At 39.6% G+C, this 13063-nt stretch overlaps 1 protein-coding gene across 1 annotated transcript in view; it reads right to left on the reverse strand.

Annotated features, from left to right (window-relative positions):
• Positions 1–12726, reverse strand: part of FYTTD1 (forty-two-three domain containing 1) — a 53082-nt gene extending 40356 nt beyond the window's left edge. The window contains exons 1-2 of the mRNA XM_007949397.2: positions 12624–12726; positions 6901–7029 (exon numbers count right to left, since the gene is read on the reverse strand). Coding sequence (XP_007947588.2) covers positions 6901–7029; positions 12624–12726 — 232 coding nt within the window. The remainder of the gene's footprint in view (positions 1–6900; positions 7030–12623) is intronic.
• Positions 12727–13063: the final 337 nt, after the last annotated feature.

Here is a 13063-nt window from a genome sequence, read left to right on the forward strand (position 1 = left end):
GGGAAGAGGTAACTATGGGGAGGAAGTGGGAGGGGAGCTGTTGCATTGTGGTAAACTGTGGTCAGTGTCATGAGACAAAGTGTATGTGTACTGCTGTACGGAAAGTGAATTTACTCTGTAAATCTTCACCCAAATTACAGTATTTTTAAAAAAAAAAAAAATCCCTTGAGAGGCAATGTACCAAATGTAAGTGATCAATACAGTGGCACTAAGAAAGAGAAAGACATAGAAAGGTGCATGAGAGGTACAGACAGCAAAGATGAACCCTTCTGCACATACAATACCATGCTGTCAGTCATGGTAAACACTGATCTACAGATGAATTAGGTGGGTGGACAGTCTGAACTATCCAGTATGTCTAGGCAGGGGAGACTGTGCCCAATGTTTCTACAAGTGTATTTGTATGTTCTGTAAGAATTCCCATGTATATAGTAGAGCTGACAAGGGAGAAGGTTGTAGTCACTTCTTGGTCACAGCCACCTACCCAGAGGGAGAGCAAGAAGTTGGACCTGTAGGCTCAGGACTATGCTCACAAGCTCAAATTGGCATAAAATACTACACAAAAACATTTTCCACATCCTACTTTAGTGAGTAACGACTGGGATCTTAAAAGCTTCAAAGTGACCATCTAGATGCAACAATGGGTCTCTCCTTGTCCAGAGCAAAGAAGAGTGAAGAAAACCAAAGATGCATGGAAACAATTAGTCCAACTGACTAGTACACCATGTGATCCTCAGCCTATATAATTATGAGACCAGAAGAACTAGACGGTGCCCAGCTACCACTGTCAACCACTTGGAGGGGGATCTATGTAGGAAATCCTGGATAGAGTTGGAGAACAATGTGGAACAAAACTCAAAATCATTTAAAAAAAAGAAGGGTGGGGGGACGACCAGGTTTGCTGGTCTGATAGAAACCCCTGAGACTATAACCCCCTAGAGCTGCCCTACTGGTCGGGAATTTGACCTACTCCCGTAGCTTACAGCCAAACAAAACAAAGGCATATGAGATAAACATTTACATTAGGTAGATACACTCCTTGGGGCGAACAATCTTGGGAGAATGGAAGGGCTGTGTATGCACAGGGAGACAATTCAGAGGGCAGGAGTGCACAGGAAGGAAGGACACAGGGAAGAGGTAACTATGGGGAAGAAACAGGAGGGGAGCTGTTGCACTGTGGGAAATTGCAGTCAATGTCATGAGACAAAGTGTATGTGAGCTGCTACATGAAAATCAATTTGCTCTGTAAACTTTCACCCAAATCACAAATTTAAAAAAAAAGCTTTGAAAAAAAAAAAAGCCCGAGAATGACATTAATTTATACTCCCAAGAACATAAGGGTGCCACCTTCTCCAACACCACGATATTACCATTCTTTTTATTATGCATCACTTAGTAGTTGAGGGGAAAAAAAAGAGCTCTGGTGGTGGTGTGGTTAAGGCATTTGGCTGCTAACCAAAAGGTTGGTGGTTCGAACCCATCTCTGCGGAAGATGAAGCAACTTCTGTAAAGATTTACAGACTTGGAAATCCAATGGGGGTTGTTGCTATGAGTTGGAACTGACTCAATGGTAATGGATTTGGTTTTTCGATTTCGTTGAAAAAAAGTCTTATTGTCTTATTTAGTAGTTTGATTACTAGTTAGAACGAACAATTTTCCATGCATTTTTCAGCCATCTGCACTGTTTCATTCATGAACTGTCACGTTTCTAAACGAGTTTTCTAATCAAGTTCTCATTTCCTTTGTGCTTTAATAGAGGAATTAAATTTATAACTAAATTTTCGAGTATCAACATTTTTACAATATTGTACTTTTCAGGAACATGACATGTCTTTATATTTATTGAAGTCTTCTTTTGCCACAAAGTTGGTTCAGTACAGTTTTAAGCTTTTCTTCTCCTAAGTCTTGCCCATTTGTTGTGAAGCTTATTTCTAATGCTTTATGTATTTTTTAAATCAATCATAAAAAAATGATCCATACTTGCAATATGTTAAAAGGTCTTCTGTCAAAGGTTTCATGACCAAAACTAAATAAAGTAAAATAGTTTTCTTCACTGTAGAATTTCTCAAGGCTAATGTATGTGTGTTGAGTCTCTAAGGAGGCAGGTAGATGGAGACAAGTCATTTCCCAAACCTACCTGACTCCAAAATTCTTTTATGTGATAGAGCTATTGATATTTTCAGAGTTTAAGACCATAGTTTGAAAAAGCCGTTATGATGGCTGAACCACTTATCAATTTATTGTCTTTCAGCTCCAAATTCACCCTTCACTGCCCTGCTTCTGACACTTGAACATTTCTCCTGCCAGCTAGCACAATGTTAAATTTTGTCAAAAGAGAGCACTAGGGGGACATCAGAGAAGAAGGGACTATTCTCTCCGTTTCCACTGTGCTCCTCAAAGCTTGTTTCTGTGACACAGGACATTCAGTGGTACTCATCTTTAGGGTTGAGACTAGTGTGTGTTAAGAGACACATAGGGTTCAAAAATTGAGAATGCCATCTTAAATTTTGTGCCCTAGGCACTTATTTTGCCTCACCTAGTACCGGCCCTGTTCATCCTCTGGTGATTATCAGTTGTGCTGTGCCACTACATTGGTGGTTTCCCAGTAAGCACCCCCCAATCCCAAAAGGCACTTCAATGAACTTCTCCACCCTTCAGCAGGCCATGGGCTTGCCCTCCAAAAAGGTCTGGAATTCAACGGGATAGGGAATTCTTCCAGATTTGTTCCTCCCTTGGGGTGCCCTGTCTCAGTCTTAAAGGTACTGATTGTTCCCCTTATCATCTACTCCTGTATTTAGAAATCTCTTTACTTCCTAGTGAAGCCTTGGTGGCACAGTGGTTAAATGCTCAGGTGCTAACTGAAAGGTCAATGGTTTAAACCCACCAGTGGCAGTCTGCTTCCATAAACACAACTGTTGCTGTTGTTAGGTGCCATAAAGTTGGTTCTGACTCATAGATACCCTATTTAACAACAGAACAAACTGGTGCCCAGTCCTGTGCCATCCTTATGATTGCTGCTATGTTTGAGCCAGGGCTCAGAACCTGTTAAACTGGTTCAGTTACAGCTGACAACGGAAAACTGGAACAGATCTGAATTCTACTCTGGATGCAGTGGAATGATAACTGCATGGGAAAAATTATAGGCTGGAGCCATGCAAGGGAGACTCATAAAAGGCATACAGGAGCAAGCGCATGATGCGAGAGACTGGATTACTGCCAAGACAGTGGAGAGACACACATTCAAAACTGCAAAACGGGCCACCATCTTTGAGGCAGGCAGCATCATTTCCAACTCTGTGAATCAAGAGATTTGATTGCTATATAACACACACAGTGCCCTTGTTTTCTAAGATAGAGACTAAGGTTCTAGCAGGCTATTAACCTTTAATTTTTCCCATTCTAGTTATTGTTCCAGTTCATCCCCATTTTTATAAATCCAGGTCCATTCTGACTTCACTTCATCAGCCATGACTACAGAATCGGTTCAAAACCCTGATTTGAGCCATTTGTTGTAGCCACTTTGTCAATCCATTTCATTGAAAGTCTTCTTCTTTTCACTAATCATCATCTTTATCAAGCATGATGTCCTTCTCTAGGGACTAGTCCCTCCTGATACCATGTCCAAAACAAGTGAGATGAAGTCTCAAGAATCTTAAAAATCCTATGAGGCAGTTCTATTCTGCCCTATAGGGTCACTATAAGTCAGAACTGACTCAACGGCAACAGGTTTTGGTTTCATCCCTCAGAAGGTTATCTCCTGATTTAATAATTGTTTAAATTTGCCATTTTGTCTCCTGAATGGATTCTGATGCACAGTCCTGTAGACATCAAATAACTGGAGTTTTCTCCAAAACTGTTGTTAGATGCTGTCAAGTTAGCTCCAACTCACAGCAACTCTATGTACAACAGAATGAAACACTGCCCAGTCCTGTGCCATTCTCAATCCTTGCTATGCTTAAACCCACTGTCGCAGCCACTGTGTCAGTCCATCTCACCGAGGGTCTTCCTCTTTTTCACTGACCTACTTTACCAAGCATGGTATAATTCTCCAGGGAATTGTCCCTTCTGACAACATGACCAAAACAGGGGAGATGAAATTTGGCCATTCTTGTTTCTAAGGAGCATTCCAGCTAAATTTCTTCTAGGACAAATTGGTTCATTCTTCTGGCAGTCCACTGTATGTTCAGTATTCGTCACATTACAATGTGGAAATCTGCACTCTTCCTAGCCAATCAGAGTTCACAACAATACTGTATCTCTCCACATATTCAATAGCAGTGGCTGTTCCATTTTAGCCTCCGTCACATGTAAGTGGAGACTGTACAAGCTCAATCTTGTAAGATCCTAAATTGCCTCTAGATCACTTATCTCAAGGCACAGATCTTAACTTCTATAAAAAGAAAGCCTTTCTGATATTTCATGGTCCAAATCTTTTCCACTACATCCATTAAATCACTTCAGATCATCTTAGCACAAAATCCTTATCTAAAGTCCTACAGTACTATCTGAATTCCTCTACTGACTTTTCAGACACTCTGTAGTTATTTGCATGTTAGTAGAAATTAAATTCCTTGAAGTAAAAGACCTCATCTTTGTGTAACCCCAGAACCTGGTGAGTTCAGAACATTTATCAGGCTTTAACATATGGTTAGTATAAATGAATATATTTCTGGCTTCTATAAACTTTGAACAGTTATTTTAAAACAAATCCCATGTAAAATATGGTATGCTGAATAAGAAATTCTTAAACTTAAAATACTCGAATTAAATATTCATTTGTTTCAGCTAAATACTTGGCACAAAATTTCCTTAGATTCAAGTGTTTAAGAAATCTTAGGGTGCATATGTTCACACACCCCCCCCACAAGCAAAAGTTACTAAAAAAAATTATTTGGGGAAAATAAATTTTTGTTGTAGGGTTTAATCTTAATTACGAAGTTTTTTTTTTAATTGTGACTTGGATGAAAATTTACAGAGCAACTTCACTTTCTATACAACAGTTAACATACACTTTGTCTCATGACATTGCTCACAATTCACCACAATGCAACAGCTCCCCTCCCACTTCCTCCCCATAGTTACCTCTTCCCTATATCCATCCCTCCATGCATTCCTGCTCTGAGCTGTCTCCCTGTGCATAAACAGCCCTTCTTTCTCCCATGATTGTTCTCTCTAATGAGTGTATCTACCTCAGGTAAATGTTCAACTCATATGCCTGTCTTTTGTTTGGCTGGAAGCCACAGGTGTGGGTTGAATTCCAGACCTGAAGGGCAGCTAGGGGCCACAATCTCAGGGGTTCTACCAGGCTTTATCGGACCAGCAAACCTGGCGCCTCCCGCCCCTTTTTTTTTCTCCAAATGATTTTGAGTTTTGTTCCACATTGTTCTCCCTCTCTATCCAGGATCTCCTACATAGACCCCCTGTGAGTAGTTGACAGTGGTAGCTCTGCACCATCTAGTTCTTCCGGTCTCACAGTTGTATAGACTGTGGATTGCATGGTGTACCAATCGCTAGGGCTAAATGTTTCCATGAATCTTTGGTTTTCTTCATTCTTCTTTGCTCTGGACGAGGAGAGGAGAGACCCATTGTTGCATCTAGATGGCTGCTTGCAAGCTTTTAAGATCCCAGTCACTACTTGCCAAAGTAGGAGGTGGAAGAATGTTTTAGTTACGAAGATTATTATGAAGACAATGTTAACCGTTAAACATGTTAACTGTTAAACAGAACTGATAATGTTCAACCAATTGGAAATTATTTATATATTTCAACATATAAGATAAAAATCAGCTTAGGAGCCGCCAGTTTGTGAAACATTTTTTCATATATGTGAAAAAGATCTAGTTTTTTATTGGAACAAAGATTTATTCTAGGACACTGATATAACTGCTAAAAATGTTAATGAGTCATATGTAATTGTATTCAGTTACTATCTTAAGTCCATTTTGGAACAAGGTGATTATAAATAAATAAGCTTCTGGATTACAAAAAAGAATCACCTAACTGTATATGTAGAGTTTGAAGACAGATCACATCTAAAGCAATCAATTCTGAGTGTTATCTTTGGAGGATGTGATAAAGCAGACCAAAAAAAAAAAAAAAGGCCCACTGCCATCAATTCATTCTGACTCACAGTGACCCTACAAGGCTGCGTAGAACTGCCCTGTAGGGTCCCTAAGGGTGTAAATCTTCACGGAAGCAGACTGCCTCATCTTTCTGCCTCACAAGGGCTGGTGACCTCAAACCGCCAGTCTTTTGGTTAGCATCTGAATGCTTTAATCACCACATCACCAGAGCTTCTTGATGAATCAAAAGTCCTGGATAATGAGCGTCTGTAAGTCATTTTTCATGTGGAATAAATTAACAGTCTCCATATATTCAAAAGATTTTCATGTAGAAAAGGGAGTTACTTCCTGTAACTCTGTAGAAGTCAGAAGTCCAAAAACCCACTGTCATCAATCAATTTCAACTCTTGGTGACCCTATAGGACAAAGGAGAACTGCCCCAGAGGGCGTCTAAGACTAAACCTTTACGAAGAAGTAATAGGTAGGCATGCTTTCATTCAAATTAAGAGAATTTTCTAGTAATATAGCTGCCTCCAACAACAGAATAAATTGAAGTGGTATGCTCTTTTATTGAATGTATTTAATAAACTGGAGTTAGTCATCCATCAGACAAAAAAGGACATCTAACTGGGAAAGGAATAGGAACTTCATGATATATAATACTGTCTGCAATTCTATACCTTTGAAGCTATTTTTAATAGGTTTTAAGATATAAACAAAAAAGAAGAAATTGTAAGTCACAATGAATATACTTCCTCCATGCTTTAAGTATGTGCTAAAGATAGTATATTATAAACTCATAAACAGCTTCTTACTCAAGCTTTCTTTCAAAACTTACTAGAATTCTGTTGGATTCCCCATCGTACTCTCATCCTGAATTGCCGGGCGCCATTTTGCTGGAGTCTTCTGTTTAGTCTTGGAAAATTCTGCTTCTTTCCTTCCTTTCGATTCAATTTGATAATATCATCTATGTAAAAGATGTCATAATTATTTTCATTTTAACTTAATGACTCAATTATTTAGTCTTATTTTCTAATTAAGACATTTCCTCTCTAACTCTTTTCTATTTTAAAAGCACTCTCAGAAGTTAATAATGGTAAAAAGAAAAGTTTAAATCAGCCATTGGCATTCTGAAGAGGGTTTTTGTAGGAAAACTTCAAATGCCCAAAGCAAATCTACCAACTAATCAAGAGTTCTATCATCCACAGTATTTCTTTCCCTCATTAGTGTAAATGAACAAAGCCTGTTTACAAAATTACTCATACTTTCCATAATCACAGAAATATCAATTTAAGATGACTACCTTTCAAAAAAGCCACAGGCAGTCAAAATAATAAATCCTTCAGTTAAAAGGCTAAATATCTATATTCAATTAAACAAATATTAAATACATACTACGTATAAATTCTGAATATTATGTGCCAAGTTGTTTGTAATATGGTCTCTATTTTCAATAAGTTTAAAATTACAGATGGAAATAGACAAGTAAACAGCAAAAGAAGATAAAATTAATAAGTGCCATAACAAAAAGTACAGTACAAGGAAAAAAAAAACAACTGGGTTTCTGCTGTTCTAGCAAAGTAATTCAAAAAACAAATAATAAAAAAACCATTGCCACTGAATCCATTCTGACACACAGCAACCCTACAGGACAGAGTAGAACTGCCCTACAAGGCTTCCAAGCCTGTGTCTTTACAGAAGCAGACTGCCACACTGTTCTTCCATGGAGGGGCTGATGAGTTCGAACCACCGACCTTTTGCTTAGCCATCAAGCACTTGTGCCACCAGTGCGCCTCAAAGTATTCAAGGTTATCTATTTTTCTTTCTATAATGAATTCTTTAAGCCTCATTATTTCCAAAAGTACTTACAAACTGCCCTAAAGTTAATTCACAAATAACACATCGCTCTAAGAACAAAGACCAATGTGAAGATGAAGAAACTGTATGTGCTCCAGATTCCTACTTTTATCTGTTAAAGGTGATTATTAGAAGCCAAAAATACTCATTTAAGAAACACCCAAACACTTTCTACACAGTCTCCAACTCCAATACTAATTTTGATTATTGATAATGCAAACAAGCCTAAGAAAATACATATGGTCAACAACTTAATAAAACTTCACAAAACTAATTAATCTTGATGTTTTTCTACATTCACCTAAGAACTAATAACCTACCAAACACATGTCAACATAATTAGTCTTTTCTGGTTAAAGAAGGAAATGTAGATTACAAAGATCCTTTCTGATATATTATTACTGTACTTCTCTCATCTGTAAATCTACCAGATGCTTAATCATACTCATATAGAATATTTCAAATATCCCCAAAGTGTTATCTTCTTGAGATTGATCCTCCAACAGTAAGAGTTCATAAAAGTTAAAGATATCAAAAAAAAATTTTTTTTTAAATAAAAAGATTTCACAAACATCAACTATAACCAAAAACCAAACCCAACATCATCAAGTCAATTCCAACCCAAAGAAACCCCATAGGTCAGAGGACAACTGACCTATAGGTTTCCAAGGCTGCAATTTTTATAGAAGCAGACTGCCACTCTTTTTCCCACAGAGTAGCCCATGGGTTCAAACTGTCAACCTTTTGGTTAGCAGCCAAGCGCTTAATCAATGAACCACCAGGCTTTCTTTATCATATATAAGAACGTATTAAATTTTCAAAAAGCAGAAGGAGAGTATTTAGGAAGACAACAAGAACCAAAACCAAACTCACTGTTGTTGAGTCAATTTTGACTCATAGCTACCCCTCCTTGGGTTTCCAAGGTGGTATCACTACAGAAGTAGATTGCCCACAGCTCACAGGGCAGGAGTGCATGGAGGGAAGGACCTAGTGAAGAAATAACTATGGGGAGGAAGTAGGAGGGGAGCTGTTGCATTCTGGTAAACTGTAGTCAATGTCATGAGACAAAGTATATGTGAGCTGCTGGATGGAAAGTGAATTTGCTCTGTAATCTTTCACCCAAAGCACAATTTAAAAAAAAAAAAAAAAAAGTAGATCGCCCAATCTTCCTTCCAAGGAGTGGCTGGTGGATTTGAACTGCCAGCCTTCTGGTTAACAGTCAAATGCCTTGGGCACTATGCCACCAGAGCTCCCTATGAAAAACTACTTTCCTTTAACAAGTTACCATTTATTCTTCACCAAATCAAAACCACCAAACTCATTGCCATCAAGTCAATTCCGATTCACAGCGACCCCCATTCTGAGGCTATAAATCTTTTCAGAAGTAGATTGCCTCATCCTTCCTTCCACGGAGTGGCTGGTGGAACTGCTGACTTTCTGGTTAGCACCCAAATGCTTTATCCACTACACCACCAGAGCTCCATTATTCTTCACCAGAAGTGTGAAATCTCAGACCCATGACAGAGTATGGGGGGAAAAAAAAGAAAGAAAGAAATTGGTCTGTAGAGCCAAGAAAAATAAAAAAGAGGCAGTATACAATTTTGACTAACCAGATTAATTTTAAAATAGAGCATAGCATCTAAACATAATTAAAAATAGCAAAGTACATCAAATATTAAATGGGTTTACAGTAAACATTTTTTAAAATTTCAAACAAGTTACAGGCATACCTGATTTTATTGCACTCTGAAGACACTGTGTGTTTTACAAATTGAAGGTTTGTGTCAACACTGCCTCGAGCAAGTCTATCAGCACCATTTTTCCAAAAGCATGTGCTCATTTCATGTCTATGTCACATTTTAGTAATTCTCACAATATTTCAAATGCTACTGCACATTTAACAGACTACAGTATAGCACACACATAATTCTTATGTGGACTGGGAAACCAAAAAAAGTGTGTGACTTGCTTTATTGAGATATTTATTGTGGTGGTCTGGAACTGAACTCACAGTATCTCCAAGGTATGCTTACACATGAGCTACTGTAACAGAGAATATTCTTCCAATCTAAACAGAGAAAATGGCTTTCTCCTCCCAAAAAGTGGAGAATATTTATCAGATGAAAAAGTGGTATGAGAAGGGGAAAAAAAAAAGTTCATTACAATGAACTACTTTACAAAAAAGTTTCTTCCATAACACTAGGGGTAAACATGGTAAGAATAATTATAGTATTAACTGAGTACTAACTAGCATAACATTTTAGCATGTATTAATTTAATCCTCACAATAACCCTATGAAATAAATTATCATAATACCCATTTCACAACTTAAGAAAATGAGCCACAATGCGGCAGCTAACGGTAATCTTGGTAGGTATTCTATATGAATATTTACATAACTTTAGGAGAGTTGGGATTAAAAACAGAAAATCATAGTCTAAAATCTCTGCAGATGTAATAAAATGAAATATTCACAAAGCAAACTGTCTAAGAGAGACATTATCTTTTCATCTTATCTCTATAAAATTCTCACTACAAAACTGAATTTTGTATATTCTTGGGGGGAGGAAAGGGACTAAATTATATTTTAGATCTTCACAGCACTTCAGTTCTATCTTCAAAGAGAACTGCCCCATAGTTTTCTTCCTTGAACATCCTAATCACCAAACAAAAAAACGTATTGATTATGAAATATATATAGCTTAGGGATCTAGAGCCAGACTGAAATCCTGCCTCCACCACCTACCCCTTGTATTGACTTTGGTCAAGTTACTTAATTTCTCTATGCCTCAGGTTCCTGTAAAATAGTTATAACAACAATAGCTTATATAACATATACTCTAGTAGAGTGCTTACTGTGTACCAGGTATTATTCTAAGCAGTTTACATATGCCTATTAACTCATTTATACTTAAGAGCAATCCAGTGAAGTCGATAAGCAGTATTATCATCACCTTTTTAAAGATGAGGCACATAAAAGTTAAATAATTTGCTTGTGGTCATATGGCCAGTAAGTGGCAGAGGCAGGATCTGAATTTGAAGAAGTGTGGCTCCAGGTTCCATGTTCTTTATTACTAGAGAGGTCCCTGGGTGACAGAGATGATTTGGAATAGACTCAAAAGCAACTAAGAACAACACTACCCAGAAGGCTGGTGGTTCAAACCTACCCAGAGGTAAGAAAGGCCTGGCAATCTGCTGCCATAAACGTTACAGCCAAGAAAACCCTATGGAGCACAGTTCTACTCTGACACATACAGGGCTGCCATGAGTTGTAATCCACTTGACAGCAACAAGTCTGGCTGTGGTCTATTACTGGCAGTATATACATCATAGGATTATGATAAGAATAAATACGTACAAAATATTTAGTCCAGTGCTTGGCTGGTAATTAACACTCAAAACTCCTTAATGTATTATTTCTTAACCTCAGCTCAAAGATTTCTCATTTCTTTTGAGTTCACTGCCGCCAAACCTCTTAGGATCATTTACTTAATTCACCTATTGGGTTCTGACTTGTGGCGACCATAGAAATCTAGAGTTCTTGGTATTGCTAAAAAAAAATTCTCCAGATAAACCATAACAAAAGAAACACACACAAAAGGAAATGACAACCCTAGAATATTTCCAAGATGGGTATTGTCCTAAATACAGTACCCAGAAAAGTGGACCCTCTTTATCCATTAGTCAGGTACTTTTCAAATATGCGAAAAGTCTGAGGCCACACAAAGCCCAGAAGGAGCTAACTACATCTAATACCCTATTTGAATCCCAACAAAAATGTCATTACTTTGAAACCAGAGAAACCAAAATCAGAGTCTAGTGCCTCAGAAGTGTTAGATCTTAATTTGTAATTGAATCACAAATCTTCCTGCTTTTTATACAAGATAACCAAACCACTCGACTCCTCTTTATGTGTTAGACTCAATTATTTTGCCTGGCTTCTCACCAATAGACATCTCTCCTTAGGTTTCTACTTCAGTTTTTTCTAATTAGCTAATTAACTTTGAGGTCTACAAAAGGAGAATGTACTTTTCTAGGAATCGCCTACTAAAACATTTAATGACGTCCTTTGCCTAACGATATTCTGACAAACGTTCCAGGACAGGTGCTGGCCCCGAAGTCTGGCGCCCGTCAGAGATCGACAATTCCCAGGGCGTCTTCACGCGCGTCTCGCAGGCCTGGGTCTAACTGCTCCACAAACCCTTCTGTGGAACTACCGATTTTAACTGAACGTTAACCTAGTTGGGCTCTCAAAGACCTTTCTTCAGAAAGGACGGCTTAGTTGGGCCATTCTTCCTCGCTCCGCAGGTAACGCCTACAGCGAACCTGCTTGGGGGAAACCGCGGAGTTTTCCTCACAAAGAGCCGGGGTGACCCGCGAGTGGTAGCGCCCCTCTGGAGGGAAAGCGGGTAAGCACCCTTCTCCCCTCCAGCCTCCCGGCTCACAGCGTAACCTGCCCCAACAGACCCTCCTCAGACACAGGCTCCGCCAAGGGGATGGCCCAGTCCCTCAGCCCGGATCCAGGAACTCGGTACCAAGCTTGCGACTCCACTCCTATCCCCACGGCCCCCACTTGGTTCAGCCCACCTGCAAGAAAACTCGATTGGCAACTGCGACCAACCGCCCCTTCCCCCACAAGCCGCGGCATTTGGTTCCACCCTCCCCCTCCCCCCACTCCAACTCAGTTCAACTCGGCCCCTCACCCAAAGACATATCGATTTTGTCGAGGTTTTCATTGCTGTGGGCTTTCGCAGCTGGCGATGGGTTCGCCCTGGCTCCCACTAACCGGGTACCAAACCGGTTCATGGCTGGCGTCATGCTGCAAGTCAGCGAGAAGGCCACAGATGGAGGCCTGCCACCTCCCACTTACGCACGCAGAGTAGCTGCACCGAGGGACCGCGCACGCGTGCTTGCGGCGTCCTCGCCCTCCCACTCGCTGCGGGGGAGGGGAGGAACGTAACAGAGACCAGCGGTCGGCAAGAGCGGCCCTACCGAGGGACTCGCTCGCAGCGACCCTTGACGGGCAGGAGGAAATATTGCAGCAGTAGCTCTGGGCGCTTGCAAGGTTTTAGCAGTTCGCCGCCTTTCGGTCCAGTTTAGGGGATGCTAGATGGTAGCATAGTGGCTAAGACACTTGCCTGCT

Source organism: Orycteropus afer, unplaced genomic scaffold (genome assembly GCF_000298275.1).
Source record: "Orycteropus afer afer isolate SDZICR_OR568_19922 unplaced genomic scaffold, OryAfe1.0 scaffold00245, whole genome shotgun sequence".
NCBI classification, from domain to species: domain Eukaryota; kingdom Metazoa; phylum Chordata; class Mammalia; order Tubulidentata; family Orycteropodidae; genus Orycteropus; species Orycteropus afer.